This window comes from Ovis canadensis, chromosome 21 (genome assembly GCF_042477335.2).
Source record: "Ovis canadensis isolate MfBH-ARS-UI-01 breed Bighorn chromosome 21, ARS-UI_OviCan_v2, whole genome shotgun sequence".
NCBI lineage: Eukaryota > Metazoa > Chordata > Mammalia > Artiodactyla > Bovidae > Ovis > Ovis canadensis.
In genome coordinates, this window is record NC_091265.1 from 59,436,321 (window position 1) to 59,463,794 (window position 27,474).

General features: G+C 41.2%; 1 protein-coding gene across 2 annotated transcripts in view; it reads right to left on the reverse strand.

The window, feature by feature from the left end:
• Positions 1–27,474, reverse strand: part of MAJIN (membrane anchored junction protein) — a 45,953-nt gene that overhangs the window by 706 nt on the left and 17,773 nt on the right. The window contains exons 2-10 of one of the 2 annotated variants that reach the window (XM_069566549.1): positions 16,385–16,502; positions 10,721–10,766; positions 7,938–8,013; positions 7,636–7,761; positions 6,740–6,771; positions 6,352–6,443; positions 4,739–4,802; positions 1,101–1,173; positions 181–298 (exon numbers count right to left, since the gene is read on the reverse strand). In XM_069566549.1, coding sequence (XP_069422650.1) covers positions 181–298; positions 1,101–1,173; positions 4,739–4,802; positions 6,352–6,443; positions 6,740–6,771; positions 7,636–7,761; positions 7,938–8,013; positions 10,721–10,766; positions 16,385–16,485 — 728 coding nt within the window. In that variant the 5' untranslated portion in view covers positions 16,486–16,502. The remainder of the gene's footprint in view (positions 1–180; positions 299–1,100; positions 1,174–4,738; positions 4,803–6,351; positions 6,444–6,739; positions 6,772–7,635; positions 7,762–7,937; positions 8,014–10,720; positions 10,767–16,384; positions 16,503–27,474) is intronic. The other variant, XM_069566550.1, reaches the window with a different exon arrangement.

Below are 27,474 nucleotides of genomic sequence, written 5' to 3' on the forward strand. Positions count from 1 at the left end.
CAATGCTGGGCTCATCAGGGTGGGGTAGGTTAGTTAGGACCCTAAAGCCCTATCTCATTTCCATCATTTGTTCTGCACTAAATAGAGATTTATAAGGGTAATCTGCTTTCTTTTCTAGTCTACTTTCCCTGAGAGATTCAATGGGGCTTAGTTTAATGGCAGGAGAGAAGTCCGTCTTACGTCAGAAACCCAAAGAAGCCACTGGTTCCCAGCTCCGCGGGTCCCTCAGCTGGAGGTGGATTGTTTTGCTGCGTTGGTGGGATACTCTTCCCTACCAGGCTGTCCTCCCACTTAGAGTCTGCAAGGGAAACACTCAGGCAGGGAAAGGGCTACTTGCATGTGAGTGGAAAAAGGCAGGACACTGAGCATGAGCCAAAGGCAGCCTCAAACCAGGATAAGTGAAGCCAGGTGCACTGTTTGCTCTGATCTTCTCAATTTCATCCCAGTTCAGTAAGAGGCTATTCTGACCTTGGAGTATTTTCAAAGTCAGGTCGAGATTTCTTACACTGCTCAAATCCTAGACACCTACCATGGCTGGTGTGTCTACACATGGACTGACAACTTGTTGGAGAGCTCACTTTGCTCATGTGCCTGCATCTGTGATAACTGCATCCATACTGAATTCTCACGCTGAGTGAAAGATCAGCAAGCCAAAAGGGCGACACCTTCACATGCATTCCCAGCCCCTGCCGAGCACCATCTGCACCTTCGATATTAACACTAATGCCCCAAAGAGAAGAGGAGGAGAGACAGCTTCCCAGAGATTGTTCTCTGGGATAGAAAAGCAAAGCATATCCCTCCCAACTTTTCTGTAAAACTTACATGGAATGTTCTGAAACTGTGGGAGCACCAATTTTGCTATCAGAAGCACAAGAAGAACATGCATTGCCTCTTTCACTCCATTTGGGAACTGCAGGGGCTCCTATTACCCCAGAGCATGCCCCCAGACTGAATGGCTAACAAGCGCCTCCACGGCAGCAAGGCACATCGCCCACTGAGTGTGCCCAGACTCAGAGCTCTGTGCTGCTTTGCTCATCAGGGGACTAAAGAGGACTGAATGCTTATTAGAGGAGAACAAATATGAATTTCCCAGAACCTACCCTGGTCCTGGACATCGGTGACATCAAACGCTGGGGTCTTCTGGCATTCTTGCTGGGTTTTTCTTTCTCTATTCTGATGAAAAGACCAAGAAAAGTCTTCAACTTTACTCTTTTCCAGCATGGGGGTCTGAATGCTATTTGCTGGTGAAGAGATTTCACATCAGTGCTGGGGTCTGGCTTCTGACTGCCCAGACAGGTTCTATTTTTCTGTCCTTTTCCCATATCAGCTTCCCAAACACTGTCCTCCTAAAATCATAATGTTTAACAGACAAGAACAAACCAAGCTGCGTGTACCTTATCATTCCATGTTTCTGAGTGCCAGCTATTGCCAAGGACAGAATTTCAAGGTTTCAGAAATCAGGAGGACCTTTATTTTACCTTGGAGAAAAGTATAATCTATATGGTAAAACTGACATATAAACTAAGTACTCTAAGTCAGTGTGATAAGACTACCCTAGCAGTCTATATAGAGTGCTGAGGAGGTTGTGAAGAGAGTGGGTGGTGGTTAGACAAGGAAGACTTCACAGGAGAAGTGATATTTAAGTGAGGCCTCGATGGACAGCATCAAGGAGTCACAGAGAGCAGGGCATTCCAGACGAGGACACGATGTACAAGGGCTCACTGCCATTAACATGTAAGTATGATCAGTGTGGCTAGGGCCAGCAGAAGCGTGACTGGCGTAAGCAGCCAGCGCCCCACAACACAATCCTACTGTTTCTCTCTGTGCTACTGCCCTGTAGACCTTCCTTCGTGCTTTGAAGTGGACCCTCTATAGCCTGGTTCCAAGCCTACAATATTCTCTGAGACACCTTGATGGTCAGAAACACGGTTTATATATTTCTTTTTGGGAATCACTGCCAACTGGTCACTTCCCTCATTGAGGCAAAACCTGAGGCTTGACCACCCAGCAGTGCTGGGGAGTTCTTGAGCCATTTTGCCAGTGAAGAATTCTGTAGCAAGCGGCTGCCGACTGTCAGGGTGAATCAAGGGGGCAGAGGCACAGCAATGCCAGGAAAGGGAGGACAGGTCCTCCATGCTAAGCATGAGCTGATATTGCTGGTAACCTTTTCCACAAACCCTTAAATTCCAAACCACATGGGCAGCCACCTAAATCATACTCCTATAAAAGTGAAAAGAACTCTTGGGCAGAAGGAAACTACCTCTCACTTCTATATAGGGTGGAGGGGAAGTTAGAGGCCCTAGATATGATTTCTAGCTTGAGGGAATGATTCTCACGAACTTAAGGAAACTACGGTTTGCCATTTAAATCCTGCTGCATTGGCCCTAAGGAAAGCATCGACTAAGGTTGGAAGTGGGGACCAGAAGTGCAAAGTCCCTGGGGCAGAGGTACAGCCTATCTCTGAACCAGTGGAAATTTCCACGGTAAGAGAGCCTTTGTGCTCTTCTGAAATCTTGACAGAGGTTTCCTCAGGCAAATGTTGTAAGAGAGGAAAAACATTATAGCCTGAAATAAAACTGAGGGTACCATCCAGGACATCCAGACACACATAATGCCCTGAAAACCTGATGCAAAGCTGTCCCCTGTACGTTCAGGGTCACCTCTGCTTCAAAGTGCAGGTCAAGTAGCAGAGGCGGAAAAGAAAGCTACGTGCACGGCAGTCTATTTCCCTTCTGGACCATTCATCTGCTCTCTTCCATTTTTTTATCCTTTTAAAGTCTGGATCTCTAGATCTGGGAGCTGAAGTAACAAAAGGAATGAGTCTGCCCTTCTTATCCATTGTCCCTAAACACCTCTGATGAAACAGAGACCTTATTCAGGTATGTGTTGTATTCTTCTAAGCTTTCCCTGCACAGGCTCCCTATGTGTACAGATGTGCACAATCCATACTGACTGTGTTTCTACACCTTAACTCCCCTCAAAGGGGAGCGAAGACATCAAGGACTGGACCAAAGGAGCATGTTCGATTCTTCCGGCTCTTAATGACTTGCACTAAGAGTCACTGTGATCACATTAATTTAGGAGACGTCTGCTCTCTGGGAACAGGGTCTACAGTGGAGATCATTTGGGCTCTGAGTCAAAATCAATAAACATATTCCTTTTCTTTTTTTCTCAGAGTTTTTTTCTAACCCAGTATCAGGTTGACAAGGTAATTATGTTGAGTTAAGAAACTGTGGGTTCTTGAGGGAGATGATGCGTCAGACTAAGAATAGAAAAGTAAAAAGGGTAGAGTGAGGGAAGTGTTCCTTTAATAGTAATTATCTTGGTTGTATAAAGTGTCTTTGTTCTCCAGAGCTTCATGTACTCTTCTTGTACTTTATAAATTCTTCTTCTTCCCTCTTGAAAGGATGAGAGTATAGAGAGGGAAACCATCTGCTGAAATCACTCCATGGGCCAGTTGGCCATGGGTATAATAACATGGCTCTGTACCCTGCCCCTGCCTACAGAGGCAGAGGTCTTCATCTTTAAGGGTTCACTCTACTCCAACTAAATGGTGAACTCCTGGGAAAAAACTAGATTTTATATGTTTGTGTGTACTCCAGCACCTAACACAATGCCTGGCAAACGGGACAGAATTGTTTAGAAATGAAAATCAGTTTTCTGCTTAAAAATGTTTTAGGGAATTCCTGTGATCTTGAAGGTGGCTTTAAGACCTTTTAGGATGCAGCCTGAGCTGACCCCTCCAGTAGGCCACTAAAAGCACTGCACTCTTATACTCTTTCCACTTGGCCTAAGTGCTTGGCGCTACCCTGAGCTACTCTGGGAACTCTCTCTCACATCCACTTCGTCTCAGTGAGGCTCTCCTTTGTGGTCCCTTTGTCCCCTGGGCTTCCTTTATTCCTGTTCATAGCACACTTATCATAAATTGTCTGCCCAGCTTTACATTTTCAGCACTGTTGGGGGAGAGTGTGCTTGCTAGTACTTGGCACACAGTAGACACTCAATAAATGTTTGCTGATGAATGAATATATAAATGTTTACTCAATAACTGATCATGTTTTGGATCCTGGGAAGGTGAGGGAGGTGAGCTAGGAAATACTGCTTTGTAGCTGTGGTGGAGAAATAAGAAAAGTCACAAATAACAGCTATTTCAAGGAAAAAGGGCATTATTTTAGGGACTATTATGGAAAAGAAGCCCTAAAATGGAGGAGTAGCAGATGTATGAATATCTAAACGGAGAACAGACCTCACAAAATGAATCAAGTATTATTGAGGCCGACCCATCACTGCTGTGAATGAAGTTTTCTTTTACCAGTATCCTGTGTTGATACTAACCTATTTTGTCTGTAAAAATTAGATGTTCCCAGACTCAGACTCCAGTGCAGATGAGGGCAAAAAGCTTTCGAAAAAAAATTCTACACTGGATCTCACCTCAACTCAACAGACCTATTTTCTTTTTCAACTGCAGAGTATAAAAAAGCAGCTCTTTAAGCTAAGAGAAGGCTTTTTAACAAAAGGATTCATCGATGTGTGTATTATGCAGCTACATTTAGGACAGGCTGTGGCAAGGGTGGATGGCTGAAAGTTGCTCTGCACACGGAAACCTGTCTGAGGTTTCCAGAATGAGTGCAGTGAATTCAGTCTGTACTTAGGACCAAGATGTGCTGGTAAAAGGAATCCTGACTCGTAACCAAACAGAAATAGCCAAGAGTCTTGAAGTCTCCATTTTGGTGCATACCCTCCTGGTTTCCACAGGGGGCTTCTTTTTGCTGAGCCCTTGACTGGAAGTCCCCATCTCGGCCCTAAAGTGGGAGGAAAGAAAGCCCAAGAAACATTACTGGCAGTGGCAACATTATCACATTCAAGCAAAAGTATCCCAGATGAATATTTCAGCAGGTTGGCTATTTTTATGCCACTCCTGGCCTGAAGAAATTCTGTGGCCAAATTCTCTTTGGGTGCTGCTTTAATTCACAGCAGAATCACAATTTGAGACACTTGGGGATCTAGGGGTTGAGAAAGGGAAAATGTGATCGACAGCAGGATTTTGAAATACTTAGTTGGGCATCAAAACACAGAGAAAGGGAAGATATGAGGCCCCTTCTCCGTGAAAAATTCAGTCAAACAGAACCAAGCAAAGCTTCATACCTCCAAGCACCCTCACATCCCACCTGTCTGGGGAAGGAATTTCCCGCCTCTTCACTGACACGTGCATTTGGACAGTGTAGGTGTCAGCTCCTGTATGGCCTACCCTCACAGCCCCATGAGTCCTCACTGCCCTTGCATGTCTTGGTGCCCACATAATACCAGGAAAAGAACACTTGCTTTCTGTGAACCTGAGTTGAAAGCACTTTGGGTTGGGAAGCAAACCACACCTTGGATTATTCCAGCATCTCTCTGTGGGTGTTAATATGAAAAACTGAATTGTCTTACTGACTCATTCTGTCCCTGACAGAGAATCAAAAGAAGAAATAAGTAGCCCCTACAATAGTAACTTCAACATGTTAAGAGTTGTGCTCAACACTCCCCGTAATTTGCAGCACCTCAGCCAGTAATTGAGGCATACCCTCTTACAGACATCTATGTTTCGGCCTGTACTACCTCTTAAGGTAGAGTCCCAAAAGCTGCACAGGCTCCGCATGCAGCAGACACAACCACCCACACCTGCTGGAAAAGTGAGAGCAGGCACAAAAATATACTGCTCACTGCATAAACTAAGATTATAGTTTATTCGTTCTCACTCTTCTGAGGCTTTCTCTATGTTCACGTATAATGCTGTGGGCCTTCATATCTTATGCCTTCTGAGTGTCTTCTTTTTTCTTTCTCTTTTTTGGCTGCACTGCTCGGCTTGTTGTTGCTTAGTTGCTCAGTCCTGTTCGACTCTTTGAGACACCATGGACTGTAGCCTGCCAGCCTCGTCTATCCATGGGATTTCCCAGGCAAGAACACTGGAGTGGGTTGCCATTTCCTTCTTCAGAGGATCTTCCTGACCCAGGGATCAGACCTGAGTCTCCTGCATTGGCAGGCGGATTCTTTACCCCTGAGCCACCAAGATCTTAGTTCCCCATCCAGGGATGGAACCTGTGGCCCCTGCAGTGGAAGCTCAGAGTCCTAACCACTGGACCACCAGGGAATTCCCTCAGTCCTCACTGAGGATAATGAACAGAAGCATTCTACTTTGCTGAGGAAGTAGATTTGCAAATTACATTGCAAATACCAACTTGCTTCCTTCCCTTAGTCTACCCACCCGAATAAGCAGCTATGAATAAAGCCCTGAGACAGAGTGACTCACCCCAACAGAGGGCAAGGCCTAACTAGAATGCAGGGTTTAGTGCCTCACCCAACACCACTGACCTGTCCAGCCCTGGCCTGGCTGGGGAGCTGGGCACTTCTCTGCGTTTTCGTTTCTTCAGCATGGCTTCTGCTGCTTTCCTCTCTGCCAGGACCTTCAGAGAGGAACCAGATTCCTGAGACTTTTCCTTTTCCAGAGTTGCTCACATGAGGGCACAGTGAAGAGAACTGCCCATCTATAAATTGCCAAAGGCAGCTTCTAACATCAGCTTTCTAAGTAAGGATAGACAGAGTCTCAGAAATCTAGCCAAGAAGATAAAAAATTCTTGAGTATACAATCCTTATTGGACCTGGGCAACAACCAAGGGGCAAAACAGAAGAGTCAAGAGCAAAACATGAGATAAGAAGCAATAAAGGCAATTTTCATTTCATAAAGAAAAGGCAAACTTACCAACCCAAGAGGACTGCTATTCATTGATTTTCCTACAATAGGAAATTTGAATATCATAATGAAGCAAGGCTGTTTCTTCATTGACTTCTTAGAACTGGTTCTAGATAAAACTTTGGTGTGTGACCTTTTCCCTTTCACCTGGTTATCAGTTTTCCTAGAAATACTGTGTCTCCGAACTTTTTTCCTCCCTTATTTTATTGTCACCTACAAGTCATGTGGAGATGATGTGGTGAGAGGTGACTCCACGGTGTCATCTAAAAAGTCTGACACAGATACTATTATAACAATAAGTCACTTAAATGGGGATGATCCCTATTATGAAAGAAAAAAGGCAGAACTTATGGCATCGGTGACAAATGAATTGAGATGTTTTGAGATAATGCCTTTGTACTTTTTTTTTTTTCCCCCAAATCAAACTGGTAGATGTCTCCTTGTCCCTCTATTTGTAAAAATAACAATGGCCCCCAGAGATTAAAAATTGGGAGATATGTTTAAGATATTACTAAGAGGAAAGTCATTAAATACTCTAAAATGGAAGGAATTATTTATATCATAGGTTATTTCTCATTGAGTTATTACCCTAAGTCACACTGTACTTTCCATTTCCCCATACACATTTAATATTTTCAACAACTCAATGACTATTATTAGTTTTCACCATTTCACAAAGGAGGCATACAAAGATTGAGTAATTTATCTAAGGTCACACACTCAAGTGGCAAATCCACCAAGATTTGAACCAGGCAGTCTAGCTTGGAGGACATGCTCCTGACTTCTGCAGTGTCAGTGTGGGGGCTCGATCTGGCTATTTCACCACATTCAGCACTGCTAACCTGTGGATGTTCAACCGCCCCCTTTTCCTTCTCCTCTACCTACACTTACATCGTTCTACTTACCTGGTGACAGATTTTCATGAAACCATTTCATCTCCACGTACAGAGTGAAAACAAATGGATAAGGGACCAAGACAGCTTCCCCATGTTTGAATTTCAGATGGGATACTCTTTCCCATTTGCTTTTATCTGGGAAATGTGCTAAGGAGTGAGGATGTAGCCAGTATGAATCCCTGAGTACTGTTTTAGAGGAAAGACTCCATCTCCTTTCCTTGACCTACCCTCCAAACTGCACGGGTTTGCTGCTTCCACTTAAATCTACAGTGTGAATTGTAGTTCATCTTCCCCCAGGAAAGAAAGGATACATGGAAATACAATAAAGTGTTCCGTAGCAAATGGCTGTAAATTATCCAGGTTTCCTAAGACCGCACGAATAGAATCCTGAAAAAAAAAAAAAAAGTGAAATAACTTTAATACTAATTTCAGCCAGCCTATCAATTTATCTCTATCACTGCTCTTCACATAGCCCATACTCTTTTAGAGTCCAACTACTTGCTGTTCCCTGAATATACCTTCCACTTCTCCACTCCTCTGCTCTGGCCTGAAATACCCTTTTAGTCCATCATCATATGACTAAATTCCACTTATTCTCTTATGGCACAACTCAAAAGCCATCTCCTCCACAAAATTTTCCCTGATTTCCCAAGTTAAATTAACTACAGGTCTCAAATTTCACAGTAGTTAGCCTTGGGCCTTTACTATATTCCTTGCATCTTTTTTTCCCCCCTTCTGTGCCTCCAGGCTTGTGAAATCTTAATTCCCTGACCAGAGATTGAACTCTGGCCCGGCAGTGAAAGTGCTGAGTCCTAACCACTGGATTGCCAGAGAATTCCCTCCATGTACATATTTTTATTTTCTTTACTAAGAAATCTTCTTGAAGTAGAATATATACCTGATTTATCTTAGCATCCCTTCTCTACCACAGTGGATGAAGCATAACAGGTCCTCAACAAATAGATGCTGGATTTGTTGCTCAGTTTTGTTGGACTCTCTATGACCCTATGGACTGCAACCCACCAGGCTCCTCTGTCCATGAAATTCTCCAGGCAAGAATACTGGAGTGGGTAGCCATTCCCTTATCCAGGGGATCTCCTCGAGCCAGGGATTGAACCCCATCACAGGCAGATTCTTTACCATCTGAGCCACCAGGAGAGCCCCAATGAATAATATTGGTATTTATTTATATGTACTTATTTTGTTTTTGTTTATGTCAAACCTTTTCTTCTACTGTCTTTAAATCTTAATTATTTAGTCTCTAATTAACCTATGCTTATTAGTATATGGTCAAAGAGTCTGACATGACCAAGCACTTACCAGTACTCAAGAACTCTTTAAGATAAAAGATTTCTATTATCCTCTTTTTACCGACGAGGAAACTAAGACAGAGAGAGGTATGGTGATTTACGGAAGGCTACACAGCTAGTAATGATAGAGTTAAGACACGAACCCAGGCAGTGGGGCTCCAGAGCTTACACTCCTAACCATTAGACTAAACTGCTTATCAATACATGTTTTCTAAGTGAATGACAAAGGATAACTTCTGCTTCAAAACTAATGAGAGTAAAAAAAAAAAAAAGAAGAAGAAAGAACATATAAAAAGCACTTCAAAAAGTTTCAGGGAATTCCCTGGTGGTCCAGTGGCTAAAACTCTACACTCCCATTGCAGGAGGCCTGGTTTTGATCCCTGGTCAGGGAACTAGATTCTGCATGCTGCAACAGAGAGTTCGCGTGCTACAACAAAGACTGAAGATCCTGCAACTAAGACCTGTGCAGCCAAATAAATCAATAAATGTTTAAAAAAAACACAACATTTTTATATGATTATAAGTGTATATAAGTGTTCTCTAGCTACCATTAGATGAACTATTGTGCAGCAAGAACCACATACGTCTATTTCTAATCCTCACTACAATCCTGAAAACTGATACTATTTATCAATCTTACTGACAGGTAAGGAAACAGACTCAGATAAGGAAGACAAATTTCCCAAAAATTGTACTGTGAAGGCAGAACTTGAGTTCAAATCCAGGTTTTATTGGTTCTAAAGACTATGTTTGCAATATTTTACTGCGCTGAGCTTTACTCTGCCCATATCAATGAAGCAAAGTGAAATAAATTTTGCTCTACTCATAATTAAAATAAGCAGAAAACTGTCATGGTACTATGTTAAAATAATTGCTATTTATAATGATGCCTCCGAGGTCCTCAAAGATCCTAATGTATTTTTCAACACATAGCTAAAGAGTACCTTTAAGGCTTTGACTCAACTTTTTGGTTTCACAGTTTTGCATTTGTGTATGCAATTATATTCAAATTCTTTGAAATGTGGCAGCATATGTCTTTATAAATCACAACAGTCATAGATCACTCAGTCATGAAGTTAGAAAAGAATACACTAGTTTAAAACTCTCATATTATGAATGAGGCAAATAAGACCCAGAGAGATAAGTGATTTGCTAAGGCTCACACATTTCTTAGTGGTTCAGCCAGGACTAGAAATAGGGGCCAGGCCCCAGAACTCTCAATTCCTTGTCCAATGCTTTCACCAGTTTACAAATTTGTTCACCTTCTTTTTCTTCTTCTTGAGGGAGAATCTAAAGCCATTAGAGTTGGGTAGGAAAGGAATGAAAATGAAGTGGAAATATAGCAGATACAAATGTTTCCAATTAAAATGAAGACACAGCAGCCTTGTCTGTGTATTTACAGTTGAGTTTCCTGGACGTCAAGTACCAGGCAGTGGTTGGGATGGTGAGGTTTCCCAGAGCCCTGGAAGGCAGCAGTCCTCCGGATGCTTTCTCTATGCCAGCTACCACAAAAGACAGCTGCCCATGGCTGGGAACTCTAGTGGAAACAAAATCACTCTTAGCCTCAAAGGTGCTGACACTTCAACTAGGAAAATTGAGAAAGAGTATAGGCTTTAATTTCCCTGGAAAAACAGTAGCCTTTCTCTGCAGAAGAAATGTGGCAGGGAGAAGTCAAATAATCAAGCGGAGATTGTGACTAAGTTTGTAGGAAACAACTAAAATCTAAATAGGGATGCATCCTCAGCTTAAAAAACAACATTCCCAGAAATTGCTTCTTTCCCTACCTCCAGCTCCTGGACGATGACTTCCTTGTTTTCTACCTCTTCTCCTCTAGAAGGTAAACAGACAAGAAGTAAGTAAGCCAAGAAGAAAAGCTCTGGAGACAACAGACTCTAGTAAAAAGTGACATTTCCAATGAGCTAAGGGAACATAACTAAATAACAATCGTGTGTGCTGACCCAGTGCTCAAAGGAAGAAGAGCTCACTAGGTGGTGTAGACAGAAAACTGGTACAAGCTGTACCAAAATATCTTCTCCATTACCCTGCCAAGACCTGACATTTCCACCGTTAAAGTTAATAATTGATTAGACCAGTAGTTCAAGTGTAATCTGTAGACCTCCAGGGGTCCTCAAGATCCTTTCAAGGAGTCTCCAAGGGCAAAGTTAGTTTCATAATAATACTAAGATATTACTTGCCTTTTTCACTATATTGACATTTGTATCATAGTGCAAAATCTGTGGTGGTGGAAATGCTGGTGCCTTAGCACAGATCTAGTCAGTTGCACTAAACTGTACTAGCAATTGTAGCCATTTTTGCCACCACACAGGAAAAAAAAATTTCAATTCCATTTAATATGTTAGAGGAAGAAGTAAAGCCTTAATAATTCTGTAAATCTCACCCCCCGAATAATGGATTTTTAATATACTCTGTGATAAAAAAGGAAGTATGGATAAAGCGTTTCTGCGGCATACCAGAAGATGATGGTTCTCTTGAGAAGTATCTGCACGACTTGGGAATGTGACAGACATTTTCTCAAAGGCGAACAGTGAGCTTATCAATAAAACTGACAGTATTTGTGGTTAAGGATAAATTTTTGGATTTCAAGTAAAATTTCAAATTTTAAAAAACTTTTATCCACCACTGTGGGGTTGACAAGTTCCAAATACTTGGACATTTTTCTGATAAGATTGGTAGTGATATTAGCAAATATGTTTTTTGACACTGTATAATGAAGTGTGTTGACATTTGAACAATCTGCATGTGAAACAATATTTTCCAAGCGACCATAGAAACATTTCAGGTTACAAAATCATTCTAGGTAAAGGATAGATCAGCTTTCAAAGAACACGATAGACCAATGGATTTTAATGTTGCAGAGATCAGAAAGTACAGTGATATAATTTCAGATTCCACATTGCAACTAACCTTTAAAAAACTACTATATTTTTTAAAAATGAAACTGAGTTTTCTGGTTGTCTAGTGGTTAGGACTCGGCACTTTTACTACTGTGGCCTGGGGTTCAATCCCTGGTCCTGGAACTGAGATCCCACAAGTTGTGCTGTGCAGCCAAAATTTAAAAAATATTTTTTTAATTTAAAAAAATAATAAAAATTAAAAAGAAACAAAATAAACAACTATTATTTGTCAAGTTTTGATGCAGGGCCAAGGAAGAATATCCACAATGATCTGAGAAGATTATTAATATATTCCTACCTTTCCCTACTACAAATATTTGTTGTTCATTTGATCAGTAGTGTCCAACTCTGCAATCCCATGGACTGCAGCATGCTGGCTTTCCTGTCCTTCACCATCTCCTGGAGTTCGCTCAAACCCATGTCCACTGAGTCAATGATGCCGTCCAACCACCTCTGTTGCTCCTTCTCCTCCTGCCCTCAATCTTTCCCAGCATCGGGATCTTTTCCAATGAGTTGGCTCTTCACATCAGGTGGCCAAAGGATTAGAGCTTCAGCTTTAGCATCAGTCCTTCCAATAAATATTCAGAGTCAATTTCCTTTAGGATTGACTAGTTTGATCTCCCTGCTGTCCAAGGGACTCTCAAGAGTCTTCTCCAGCACTATGGTTTGAAAGCATCAATTCTTCGGTGCTTAGCCTTCTCTATGGTCCAGCTCTCACATCTATACATGACTACTGGAAAAACCACACCTTTGACTATATGGACCTTTGTCAGCAAATATATGTAAAGCTACGTATATACGTAAAGCTGAATTTTTCATGTAATTCAACCAAAAGAAAAAATCCACAACAGATTAAATGTAAAAGCAAATATGATAATCTAGCAGTTTTTTATTAAGCCAGACATTAATGAGATTTGGAGAAATTTAATGTGATGTCAATCCTCCCATTAATTTTTTGCTTTAGAAAATATGGTTTAGTCACAAAGTTGTGTTTGACTCTTTTGCCACTCCATGGACTGTAGCTTGCCAGGCTCCTCTGTCCATGGGATTCTCCAGGCAAAAATACTGGAGTATATAGTTATTTTAAATAAAAATATATTAAAACTTAATAGGTATATCATTATTTTAAAATTAATATTATACATCTAAAAGTTGGGGTAAAATACATATAACCTCAACTTTTCCATTTTAACTATTTTTTTAAGTATATAATTCAGTGGCATTAATTAATGGGTTGGCCAAAAATTTCATTCAGGTTTTTCCATATGACATTACATTCAAAACCATGGCTTGCAGTCAGCACTATCTTATTTCTAAAACTTATTTCCACAAATAGAAACATTGTGCTCTTTAAACAATAACTTCTCATTCTTCCCTCTACCAGCCTGTCTCTACGAGTTTTCCTATTTTAATATTTCATATAAGCAGAATCATACAAGATTTACCCTGTTGTGACTGGCATATACCTAGGAATGAAATTGCTGGGTCATATGGTAATATGGTCATATGGTAAGGGCTTCCCTGGTGGCTCAGATGGTAAAGCGTCTGCCTACAGTACGGGAGACCCGGGTTTGATCCCTGGATCAGGAAGATCCTCTGGAGAAGGAAATGGCAACTCACTCCAGTATTCTTGCCTGGAATATCTCATGGATGGAGACTGGTAGGCTACAGTCCATGGGGTCGCAAAGAGTCGGACACGACTGAGCGACTTCACTTCATGGTAATTTTAACTTCTTGAGGAACTGCTAAACCAGTTTCCACAGTATCTGCATCATTTTATATTCCCACCAGCAATGTATGAAAGTTCCAATTTCTCCACATCCTTGTCAACAACTGTTGTTTTGTTATTTAATTATAGCTATCCTACTAGGTGTGAAGTGGTATATCATTGCAATTTTGATTTGCATTTTCCTAGTGACCAAAGATATTGAGCATTTTTTCATGTGCTTACTGGCCATTTGTATATCTTCTTTAGAGAAATGACTATTCAAGTCCTTTGTCCATTTTCAATTGGATCGTTTATCTTTTGTTGTTGAGTTGTAGTTCTTTATATATTCTGGATATTAAGCTCTTATCAGATACATGATTTGCAAATATTTTCTCTCATCTGTGGTTTTCCTTTTCACTCTGTTAGTAGGGTTCTTAGACATATAAAATTTATAAAATCAACTAAGTCCAATTTATCTAATTTCTTTTGAGGCCTGTATGTTTGGTGTTGTATTTAAGAAACTACTGCCAAATCCAAAGTCATAAAGATTTGCCCCTATGTTTTATTCTAAGAGTTTTAGTTTTAGCTCTTATTTAGGTCTTTGATCCATTTTTAGTTAACTATAGTATATTGTGTAAGATAAGGGTCTAACTTTATTCTTCTGCATGTGGATATCCAGTTTTCCCAGAAACATTTGTTAAAGAAACTGTTCTTTCCCATTGAATGCTCTTGGCATTCTAGTCAAAAATCAATTGACCATAGATGTTAGTGAGGTTTTATTCCTGGGCTCTCAATTCTATACTATTTATTGGTTTATATGTCTGTCCCTATGCAGTACCACACTTTTTGATTACTTGTAGCTTTGTAGGAAGTTTTTTAATTGGCAAGTATGAGTACTTTAAATCTGTTTTTCCAAGATTGTTTTGGCTATTTGGGATCCCTTGAAATTTGATATGAATTTTAGGTTGGGTTTGTACATTTGCAAAAAAAGGTGCCATTGGGATTTTGCTAGGGATTACATTGAATCTGCTGATTGCTTGAGTACCGTTTTCATCTTAACAATATATATATTTGGCTGCACCACAGGGCATGCAGGATCTTATTAACAGTTCCCTAACCATGGATCAAACCTCTGCCTCTGTCAGTGAAAGCACAGAGTCCCAATCACTGGATTGCCAGGGAATTCCCATCTTAACAATATTAAGTCCTCCAATCCATGAACACAGACATTTTTCTAATCAATTAATTAAGTTTTTTGGCCTCTCTGCATGGCTTGTGGAATCTTAAATTCCCTGACCAGGGATTAAATCCAGCTCTGACAGTGGAAATGCTGGGTCCTAACCACTAGATCACTGTGGAATTCCCACGGAGGTCTTTTTATTTAGGTCTCTTTTAATTTCTCTCAGAAATATTTTTTCGTTTTCAGTGTGTGAGTTTTGTATCTCATTGGTTGAATTTATTGCTAAGAATTTTTTCTTTTTGATACTATTGTAAGAAAAATTGTTTTCTTTTCTTTTCAGAAATTACTGCTAGTTTACTGCTAGTGTATACAAATCAACTGATGTTGATTTAGTATAACTTTGCTGAATTCATTGATAAGGTTTAACACTTTTTTGTTGGTTTGTGTGGGTTTTTTAGGTTTTTCCACATATAAGATCATGCCAGGAATTCCCTGGCAGTCTAGTCGTTAGGACTCCATGCTTTCACTGCCAAAAGCTCAAGTTCAATCCCTAGTTGTGGAACTAAGATCTCACAAGCAATGTGGTGCAGCCAAAAAGAAAAAAAAAAAAAAAAGAAAGATCACGTCATCTGCAAACAGAGGTAGTTTCACTTCTTCCTTTCCAATATGTATGCATTTTATTTCTTTTTCTTGACTAATTGCTCTGGCTAGAACTCTAGTACTATGATGAACAGAAGTGATGAAAGTGGGCATCCTTATCTTGTTCCTGATCTTAAGAGAAAAAGCTTAGGTTTTTCACCATTGAGTATGCTGTTAGCTGTGGGTTTTTCATATATAGACTTTATATTGAGGAAAGTGAAGTTGCTCAGTCGTGTCTGACTCTCTGTGACCCCATGGACTGTAGCCTATCAGGCTCCTCTGTCCATGGGATTTTCCAGGCAAGAGTGCTGGAGTGGATTGCCATTTCCTTCTCCAGGGGATCTTCCCAAACCAGGAATCGAACCTGGGTCTCCCGCATTGCAGGCAGATGCTTTACCATCTGAGGAAGCTCCCTTCTATTCCTAATTTGAGTATTTTTTATCATGAAAGGGTGCTATATTTGGTCAAATGCCTTTTCTGCATCCATTTAGAGGGTCATGTGGTCTTTTTTCCCTTCTGTCTATTAATGTGGTGTATTATATTGATTGATTTTTGTATATCCAACTATCCTTGCATTCCTGGGGTAGTCTCAGGAATATAAACAATGCCAATCTTCTTATTAATTTTTTAAAAATATGGCTATTTTAAATAAAATGTTATAGTATTTTTAAATTAATTAGTAATTATTTAAGATTGTTCTTTTGATTTTACATGATAAATATTGACAAGTATGACTCATTTAATCAAAAACTCTTTGGAAGCCTCAATTTTAAGAGTGCAAAGGGGTCCTGAGATAATTTGAGAACCACTGCTCTAAAGGTATGCTATTACTAATTTTAAAACTTATATGAATAATAAATATATAGAACATAACATACTTGGAAAAGAGAGCTACAAGGTGCTGCTTCAACCAGTCTCTTGGACTTGGTGAAGGCAGAGAAGGAATGACCTGTGGGAATGTATTAACCTGTGTTTGTAAAGGCTGCCCTTCTAGTTTTAAAATTACCTGATGCTGTTGCCATATCTAATTTTGAATTTATACACACTGGGTCCTGCATGAAGAAATCTCGTCTCTGGAAATGGGTAGGTGAAAGGTTTTAAACTCATTGCTTCCAAACAGTAACCTAAATAAAATAAAAGTATTAAAGAATTACAAAAAAGCTAAATATGGTTCCTTATGTACTGTAAATAAAGCCTGTTCCATCTGTAGCATCTCTTCATCAGTATAATGTCCAGTTTTCAGTATCATTGCCTATGTCCCAGGCTCAGTTCTAATATTAATTACCTGGACCATTTCCCTACCTGCATGGGGAGGATACATGATATTCTGAGATAATCTTTATATTTGAAGTCAGAAGACCTAAGTTAAAGTTTTGCTGTTTACCTTATGATCTTGTACAAATTACTTCTTTTCCATGAGACTAATGATACTAACATCTGATGATAACAGGGTTTTTGATAGGATTAAATCTGTCTCCCAAATATCTCTTGCATCTGTTCTCATCCCTTGCCCCCATTTTCTCTGGAACCTAGGACAATGTGAAGAGGGCTCAAATCAAATAATGAAACAGTTCAAAGGATGCACCAATAAGAGGCAATTAGGAACGCCTCTGCTGTTAATTTTCTATGACGTTTAGGAATTAGCACACCTTCCTGCTACAGCCAATGCAGCAGATAAGGATGTATACTAATGTTTTAAAGTCTTGCCAAGGAGTGCCTTATTTTCCCTACCTCTCAACTATTCTTCTTCACCACTTATGAGAGGACCCTGAGCCCCAAGAGTGCCCCCTATTCTTTTACTTTCCCTATTCCTACTCACTTAAGGGCCTCTCTGTGGGAAACTCAGAAGAAATGGAAAACGAAATATGGCATGCCTCTTCTACTCCAAGAGAGCACTTGGTATGCACTCAGAGGGCTTTTCTATGCCTCTTTTTATTCGTAAGGTAGAGATAATGAGCCTTGTACTTTCTGTCTCTTCATATGGAAGTTTAAATAATAAATAATGAGAGTAAAATGTCCAGAGTTTCTAGGATCAAATCTACCTATATACAATGCAAGGTATTGATTTCAGAGGCAGCTGAGCTAAGGTAGACAGAACAAGCACAAAGTAAGAATAATTTATGTTTTAATCTCAGTTTCATTATCCCTACATAGTTTTTCTGGGCCTTGGTTTTATTATTTATACAATAATAACAACTTATGTATATAACAACTAACAACAATTTTTTGTCATACCCTATTCTAAGTACCTTATATATAGATCTTACTTAATTCTCACAAAAAACCTATGAAGTAAGTAGTCTAAATTTGATAGATGAGGAAATTGAAGTACTGAGAGATGAAGTAAGTTTTCTATGGCTATGGATTTTGGAATTGGAATTCAAACTGAGGCAGTGTTAATTGAGACTTGATGGTCTTAACCACTTTTCCACGCTGCTTCCTGGGGTTATTAGAAAGCAAAAAACAAAACAAAACAAAACAAGATAATGACTATAAAATCATTTTGCAAGTACTAACATATTATATGCACATAAAGAACTATTTTCATTATTCTTTCCTCCACATTACCCTGATTCCAAGCCTACTTAGCAGGGAGAACTCTAATATGTACAGTTGGAAGATCTATGTGCCCAAAGAATGGCATTTCCCACAATTTCCAAAGTTCAAGTCTGGGGCTGCCAGTAAAGAGATATCCCAGTGTCCGATCTTAGCTGCTTGGGATTAGAATGACAGGAGGCTGGAGCCAAAACCCGAGACTATTTAGACTAGAACTGCACTCAAAAGTGAAAAGAAATAGTTGGTGCCAACTTCAAAGTTACCAGAGGGGAAATACTGTTCACATCCTGAGAAAAACTTGCACATTCTCCATGCCCTAGGCATGGCAAGAACCCACGCTAGATTTGATAGTGTTTTTGGTGCTAGATGACTTTACCAAGTAGGCAGGGACCACCTGATGAGACTTAGGTTGCTGTCACAAAAACTGAGCCCTTAATTATTCAGAGGGTTCTAAAATGCAGTCACCTCTCTCCACAGACTGAGGACTGGGGCCATCAGAGCAAAGGAAATGAAGAACATTTGCTGGAAATGACAATCCAGAGAGGAAACTTCATGTGCTGTGCTACAGCTGGCTAGCTGAAAGAAGTAAAAACAATCCTCTTCTAGCTGGGGCCTGTTCCTGTTAATTGCTGCCTGCCTGCTTCAGAAACAAACACCACACACTAATTATTCTATTTGAAAATAAAGATTAGACAGCATAATCCCAAACAACCACATAGTAGCAGTGGTTCAAAGATTCACAAGGTTATTTTCCAACATGAGTACTGCAGTCATGGTGACACTATGTCCCAGGAATATATCATTAAGTTGATGAGATCTTACAGATGAAAGGTCAGAGTCTCAGCCAATTTTAGGTGATCATAAAACATGATGCCTTTAAAACAAAAGAAGAGAAGTTACAGGCAACATGGGATAGTGGGAAAGATGCAGGATTTGGAATTGGAGGACCAAGGCTTGAGTCCTAGCTCTGCCTCTTAACAGTCATTTGACCTTAATCAAGTCACTTAGCCTTTTCATTTCTCAATCTCTACATCTCTAAAAGGGGAATACACTTATCCCTGAAATTTCTGTGAGGATTAAATGAAATAATGCTGTAAAAAGCACTTCATAAATGCTGGGTAATTATATTAACATTAGCTCTTTTGATATATTTGAAGTTTCTCTCTTAATGCTTTACTAGAAAAGCAAACTCAAGAGAAGTGTTTAGCTTTAGTATCAGTACAAAATCTGACAAATCTCAATTAAGACTTTTTCCTTGAAATTCCCCAATAATAGATTTAAACGACACATAGGCACCGATGTTAGAAAGGGAAAGATTTTTTAAGGTTTTACTAGTTTGTCTCACATAAAGAAACATTTGGGTCACTATACAGAACTTGAATCAGTGCTGAATGCAATATGAAGATAATGATAAGACTACTGAAGCTGAAGGAGAAGATCATACAGAAGTACTGGCATTAAATATATCTGGTGATACTTGATGGGAAAACCCACCTCAGTGTTAATAAAAGAGCTTTCATAAGCATTCATTAAAAATACACTTACTGAGCAGGTCTAACATAACAGGCTCTGTGACCACTAGAGTTTGGGCCAAAAGAAAAAAAACAGGGAAATCCCACTCATGCTATGAATCCAACATTCAAGTTTTAGAACTGAGGCTGAGGACAGAAGCTTGGCTTCTCCTTTCACCTTCAGAAGTCCCTGGCTAGTTTCAAAAGTCTGCCTGCCTTTGCTGAAATAGATCCAAACTCTCTGAAAACCTATATTTCCAATGAGATTCATGCTTGCCTATAGCTGAAGTGCCCTTCATTTCAGAGGAGACAAAAAGAAGTGAATTCATCAAAGAACGAAATGACTGCTATAGGTCACATAACTCAGTATGGAACCAGGATTAGCCCCCAAGATTGTTGAATCCTTTGGCTGATACATTTTCCATAACACATCACCTGATTATTTTATAATGATCTATAACCCTGGTCAATTGCATAAATCTGGATAGCACCCTCAATTTGGGTACAAAGACATCAAGCCAAAGTGCAGCATTTCCAGATTAAAGCTTCTTAGGATTATATTTTTGGATATAAAGGGTTTCTTTCACATTTGTTTGTCTTTGAGCTCTATTTTCAAAAGGAACTACTCTCAGTTTCCTCACCTTGCAGGGTGACTAGGATGATTAATGAAATACTGCATGTATAATTGCTTATTGCAGTGCTCTATGCATAGGTTATTCAATAAGGAATAGCCATTTTAAAAGCAAAACAAATCCAAGAGTTAAGATATAGGACAAGAAGAGCTGATCTAAGACTACCCAAGATTCTTCTATGCCTACTGATGTCATTCTTTCCCATTAGACTTCTACCTACTCTTTCTGGTAAGACACAGTCTTTAAAACATCACTGGCATTTATTCAGAAATATATTTGCAACTGGAACTGTGTCAGATTTTGTTTTGTTTTGTTTGGGAGGGGAGAAGTAACTAAATCTTCTAACAAAGGGATAGGAAGGTGTCCTGAAATGAAATCAAAAGGCCTTAGTGAACAACTCAATAGGGCAGAAAGGAGATTAAGTCAACTTCTTAAGTTACTCTTTACACCTAAATGGCTCTTCCACTTTCATTTTAACCATCCTAAAAGCTAATGGAAGAATTATCTTTGGTCAATAGGTCTAGGCCTTTGTTCCTTACTTGGAAAAAGCAATAGAATGGTATCTAATCTCACCACCCTGCCCATTAGTTGTTGCTTGTTACATGAAGATCCTTGGAGAAGAAAATGGCAACCCACTCCAGTATTCTTGCCTCAAGAATCCCATGGACAGAAGAGCCTGGCAGGCTACAGTTCAAGGGGTCATAAGAGTTGGACACAACTTAATGACTAAACCACCACATGAAGATCAACCTATTAGCATTCATATCACACTGAATTCACTGCAGAACTCTAAAAATCCTAATCCCAGGAATCCTAAAAGCATTTGGATGTAAAATTGCAGGCAATGAGGGATATTTTATTTTTGGTTACACCACTGGGTGAATTGCCCTGAAGCAGTACCTGCAAAGATTTTTAAATGATAAAAAAGCATCAGTACCTTCAGAAGGGCAAATGGTGAAAAGAATATCCTTAGCTAAAGAGAAAGAAGCATCTCTTGCAGTTTTGAGCTATAAACTTTGAGTCCTTGATATACATATCTCAAGGGTCTTAGTGACAGAAGACAGACGAAAGTGTGAAAAGCAAGCTTCTAAAATATACAGCTTTGTTCTTGGCATGAAAAAATGGTAGATTCTGAAGAAACGAAGTTAATAAAAAACTATATTACTTTTTACACAAAGAGAGCAAATTTCACACAGGAAATCTGAAATATTTTACTGCCTTTAATTCTGGTGAGATACTAGGAAGATAAAAATTATATTCACTAGGTTTACAAAAAGATAAAGCTGACATGAGGAGATCATCTAATTTGACCATGGTCATACATCAAGAGCAAGACTAAAACACAGATGTATTGCTAAAGCAAGGTAGTCCCACTGAATTAAGGGTGTCAAGAATATAGTTACCTTATGAATTATCCTAGGCTCAATATTAGCCTCAATTCTTTATATCTTTATATTTTACCACCTAAGTATAACTCTAAAATAACAGAATCAGGCATAACTGCTAAGAAACATAAAATTTAGCACTTTGAAAGATCATCAGACCATAGGGATCTGATAAATAAAATCTTACATTTATAAAAGCACTTTCAGTTTATACAACGCTTTTCCCATCTATCCCTATCTTATAAGATTCAAAAACATCTATTGAAGTAGGCAGGGCAGATTCAGCTAACTTATACTGAATGCTCTCCTAATTTTTATCTGATTTGATCCTCTCGATCTTGTATTCATTCAATATTTATTCATTCAGTTCACAATTATCTGCATATCAACTATGTTCCAGAAACTTAACTGCTGGAGATAAAGTGGGGAATAATAAGAACTCAGTCACTGCCTGAAAAGAACTTACAAATAATTTTAAGGATGATGACTGCTACAAAAAAGGACAGGGTGACAAAGGAACATGACAGAGAATCCTAACCTAGAATGGAAGTCAGGGAACTTTATGTAAGTGACTCATATTTGAAGGATGAGTATGAGTTGGGGAAGACACAAATGGCGGGTGGGTGAGGGGTCTGATGTAGGTACAAGAAAAGCAGATACAACAGTCCTCAGTTGAGAGAGACTGCTGTCATTTCAAGAGAGAGAAGTATAGTACTTCTGAACACAGTTGGCAAGAAGTGTGACAAACTAAGACTACAAAGATAAACAGTGAGTCATCACACATTTGAGAGCCTACTATGTACCAGGTATTTCTTTCAGCAATGATAGAGCAGGTAATAAGAAAGACATGATTCTTTGTCCTTAACAGCTTAGATTTCAGAAAGTTTGGAGAGCAATAATAAATACATAAATAAATCAATGTAATTTGAAGTACTGTAAGTATTATGAAGAAAATAAAACAGGGTTTTGTAGTAGAGAGTGACTGGGAGACTGCTTTAGTGTGGCCAGTGAAGGTCTTTCAGAAGAGATTAAACTGATTTATGGGTTTAATGGAAAGTGAAACGACAAAGTCAAGGGGAAAAGCATTCCAAGCAGGAAAAAACAAGCACAGGTGCCCTGTGATGACTGGTAGTTAAATGACAGAAAGGTCAGTGTGACTGGAGCACAGAGAATGAAGACTTGAGTAGAAAGAAATGAAGTCAGAGAGCTAGACAAGAGCCAGATCATATAAAGGCTGCCAGCCATTGTAGAGTTGCAATTTTATGCTAGTGAAAGTGAAAGTTGCTCAGTCTTGTCTGACTCTTTGCGACACCATGGACTATACAGTCCATGGAATTCTCCAGGCTAGAATACTGGAGTGGGTAGCCTTTTCCTTCTCCAGTGGATCTTCTCAACCCAGGGATTGAACCCAGGTCTCCTAAAAAGAAGTGTAATTACTTTATTTATGCTTTAGAAACAGTACTCTGCCTGCCAAGAGAAAGATGAATTGAAGAGTTATGGTAGTTCAGCAGAAAGATGCTTCAGATTCTGACTTTGAGGTCTTAGTAGTCAGTCACTAGTAATATTGGGGGTATATTTTAGACTGATGGACTAGATGTGAGAATCAAGAATGGCTCTTGATTTTGGCCTATGCTATTCAGACAGGTAATGGTACATACCCTTTACTGAGATGGAGAAGAATTCTGAAGAAAAAGATTTGCCATTCTAGGGAATTCTCTGGCAGTCCAGCAGTTAGGACTCTGGGCTTTCACTGCCAAAGGCCCAAGTTCAATCTCTGGCAGGGGAACTAAGGTCCCATAAGCTGCTTGGTGCCACCAGAAAAAAAATTTGCCATTCTCTTTCTGTTCTGCGTAAGCGTGAGTGAGAGGCCTGTTAGATATCCCAGGGGATGTGTCAAGGGGGTGGTCTCTTGGTATGCAAGGAGTGGAAATCAGGATAGAAATATAAACTTGAGTTATCAGTGCTTAGATGGTATTTGAAGATGGTATTGGAAGCTATTTGAACAGTAATATCATCCAGGGAGAAAATATAGATAGAGAAGGAAAGAGGGCCTTCCTCATAGGCCAGGCTATGAACTGTGAAGTCTATCCAAAGAACAATCAGAAGGCATTGAAGGGCATAATAAAGAGATGACATGATCACATATCTGTGGGTTTAAAAAAAAAAACAAACAAACCAAAAAATCAAAACAATCCCTCTGATTGTAATGTAGGAAATAACCCAGAACCAGAACAGATGAAAGAGGCTCCGTTAGGAGACTCCTGTGGTTCCTGGCAGAAGCTGATAATAGCCTGGTTTATAGTGATGAGAGTGGAGATGAAGAGAAGTGGTCTGGTTTAGAAGACGTCTAGTCATGATTTGGTGACTTGATAGGGTAAGGAAGAAGTCCAGACAAGGATTGTGAGCTGCTTGAACAAACAATTGAAAAATAAAGATACCCCCACCCCCACCCCCACCTCCCCACCCCACCCCCACCCCCCGCTGCCAAAAAAGGAGCCTTAGAAAGTAAGTTTTTGAAGGGAAGATAATTGAGTCCATTTTGGGATATGCTCAGTCTTAAGGTGCCCACAAGATATCTAGACATTCTAGGTAGGCTGTTGGATATTGTGGTAGGTTTACTATCTGCAGATTAAGGAATTAAAGTTCAGAAAAGTCAAGGACATAGGGTCAAGTATACCTTTCCCAGATGCCAAGATTCAAGGGCCTGAGTAGTTGAACAGAGAGATCTCACTGAGAGCTATGAGTCAAATATTGAACTTACTTCCTAGATTCAGTCAGGCATCTGAAAACAAGAAATTCATTCAAATCATTAAGACATGATGTGACAAGACATATTTCGATGAAAGAAGTCATGTTTTCACGCCAACTCCTAAGCCTGAGTTAGAGGATGGTTATGAGCCAGAATGATGGCTTTTGTGTGCAGCTTTGTTTTTTTAAGAGGCTGTGGTGAGGGGGAGCTGGGGGGCTCAGAAGCCTGAATCTGTGCCAGAGGCAGCACTTCGTGCTGGGTGTGGTGTGGCTGCAAGAACTCTCCCTGGGGTTCCTTCACCTCCGCCCTGCTCACTGTGGAAGGGTATCTATAGTTCGGTGCCTGCCCGTCTTCCATCCCTGCTCACTTGGTTACCCGGACCTGAGCTCCAGGCCGCCGCCCTAACCACGAGGCCCAGCGCTGAGCGTCCAAAGGGGCCCGGGGCTTCTAAGGCTGCCTCAGGAGGCGGCTGCGGAATGGGGACTGGGCCCGAAATCTCCTTCAGAGAAAGGCGCCAACCTGACTAGAGAAACAGGCCGCTGCCAGTTGTTACCTCAGACCCAAGGACCTCCCAGGCGCGGCCTGGCTCTTTCTTACAAGGGTTCTTCGTGCCTCATCAAATTGGCCTCGGCCAGGGTACCCACTAAAGTCTGTTCTTTAAAAAGAGCGGGCGCCGACCTCGCGCGAAGCCTGGCTTGCTGACCTGCTCGCCCTCGCGCCCACAACTCAACTCTCGCCGCGGGCAGACCAGGCCTTCAGCGCACGCGCAACTGCGCACCCAGGTCGCCAGGTAGACGCGCTCCGAGGCCTGGGCCACGGTCTGCGCGTGCGCGCCGCTGAGACGCTGCCCGGGGGTCGCGTGAGACCGAAACCCAGGACCGCGGCCAGCCCGCGGGAGCACAGAATCCGTGTCTTTCCCTGGTTCCTGAGCTCCTCTTCCCGTTGGTCTTTCTGTCCTGGCGTGGGTGGGTCTGGTACCGTGGACCGCGGAGCTCCTACTGTGTGTCGCATCATGCTGGCGCTTTCCGTACACGCGCTTCTTTTAACCCTCACCCCTGTCCTGTACAGCAGTTATTAATATCCCAGTTCTAAAGAGGCCAGGAAACAGGAGCGACTTGTGGACACGCAAGGACTTGAACACTCAGATGAGGTTTTGTGACTCCAAAGCCCAGCACCTTCCCATCCACTTCCTGCTGATCAAATTCTGACTGCCTTGTGAATTATTAAACGCCTCAGTCCCACATCCAGTGGGTGTCCTGAGTTCCTGATAATGGACCTGCCTACTTGGGAGACACCCCTCGGCCACAACTCTTATCCCTGTAGTCCTGCATTCTCCAATCTCCATTTTTGCTGTTCATGCCATCCCCTCTGCATGGAATACCTCCCCCTACCATAAGGCCACCCCATTTTAAAGCCTACTCCATATGCTGACGGCTGAGTCTTGTGTATTTTTCATACTCAGGACCACTGAGCATCTACTATCAGCTAGTGCTCCACAAGGGCCTGGGAAAGCAAGGCAGGAAAGAGAGGAAAGAAGTGGGAGCAGGAGGGAGACAGGAAACTAGATCCGAGGAGGATGCCTACCCCATCCAAAAAGGGCATCTGCCAGCCAGTCACCTACTGAAAGAAGGGAAGTGTGGCCTGGTAATATCCAATCTGATTTTCTTGAGAAATCTCCCAAAGTGTTGGTGGGGCTTTCCTAGTGGTCCAGTGGTTAAGAGTCCATCTTACAATGCAGGGATAATGGTTGGGTCCCTGGTCCAGGAAGATCCCACATGCTTTGGAGCTGCTAAACCTGTGCACAACTACTGAGCCTGCACGCTGGAGCCCAGGAGCCAGGAACTAAGGCCGCGCACCTGAGAGCCTGTGCTCAGCGTCAAGAGAAGCCACCACACTGAGAAGCCAGTGCACGGCAGCTAGAGAGTAGCCCCTGCTCTCCACAACTAGAGACAGCCTGTGCAGAGCAATGAAAGATCCAGTGCAGCCAAAAATAAATAAAATTATTTTTTAAATAAAAATGTTGGCAACAGTTGAAAAACTTGAATACACTGTGTGGACTGAAACGAACACTTTGGAGGCAGACCTAGCTCTTGAGCCACCTATATGTAGCTCTGACCTTGACTGACACAGTAAAAGTTGACCAAGTGGATACAGCTTGAGTCCCAGCACAGGGCACCTTCAGGCCACTATTGGGTGCACATCCCTTGCACTCTCCAGGCCTGGGAACAAACAGAAAAAAACCTTTTTGGGTAGAGGTGGGGTCAACGCAGGGAAAAGGAATCAGTCTGCTGAGAGCCTGAAGAAAACTGTTGTGTACCTGTGCTGGTTACTTTCTATCTATTTACCTGGACATTGTTTGTACCTAAGATTGTGGTAAGGAAGGTCATGAGTCTTACATGACCAGCGGTGTAATGTGTGTGAAGATTTCCTGTGGAGGAGGTCCCCTGGCCAGGGATAAAGGACAGAGGAAGTAACCACTGTTTGGACATAAATAGCCCTCAGTTTCAACCAGCTTAGAGGGAAATAGACAAAAACCCAGGGGATTCCAGAAACCCCTGGGGCATTATTACAACCCCAAATGACCGAACACCCCACTACCAGTCATCTACAACCATGGAGTGTCAAGGGAAACAAAAGGAACACATAAACACTATGAAGGGATGAGACTGAACCAGAGTGCTCTCTGGCAGACACATATGTACACATACACTGCTATCGAGGCATGGAAGCAACATTTGGTGGGTCCAAGGTGAACTCTCAGCCCATGTGGCCCACTGGCATTTCTCCCTGTCCAAGGAGAGTGCCGGCTCCATGTTGGGCTCTATCCTTAGTAATGAGGCCAGGGTTGCTTCCACCGGCTCACGCTGAGGGCCCAGAGTGGCATGCAGCTTATTGTTGTGTCTGACTGTTTGCGACCACATGGACCACAGCACGCCAGTCTTCCCTGTCCTCCACCATCTCATGGAGCTTGTTCAGACTCATGTCCATGGAGTTGGTGATGCCATCCAGCCATCTCATCCAGTTGGTGATGCCATCCAACCATCTCATCCTCTGTTGTCCCCTTCTCCTCCTGTCTTCAGTCTTTCCCAGCATCAGGATCTTTTCTAATGAACCGGCTCTTCGCATCAGGTGGCCAAAGTATTGGAGCTTCAGCTTCAGCATGAGTCTTTCCAATGAATATTCAGGACTGATTTCCTTTAGGATTGACTGGTTTGATTTCCTTGTGGTCCGAGAGACTCTCAAGAGTCTTCTCCAGCACCACA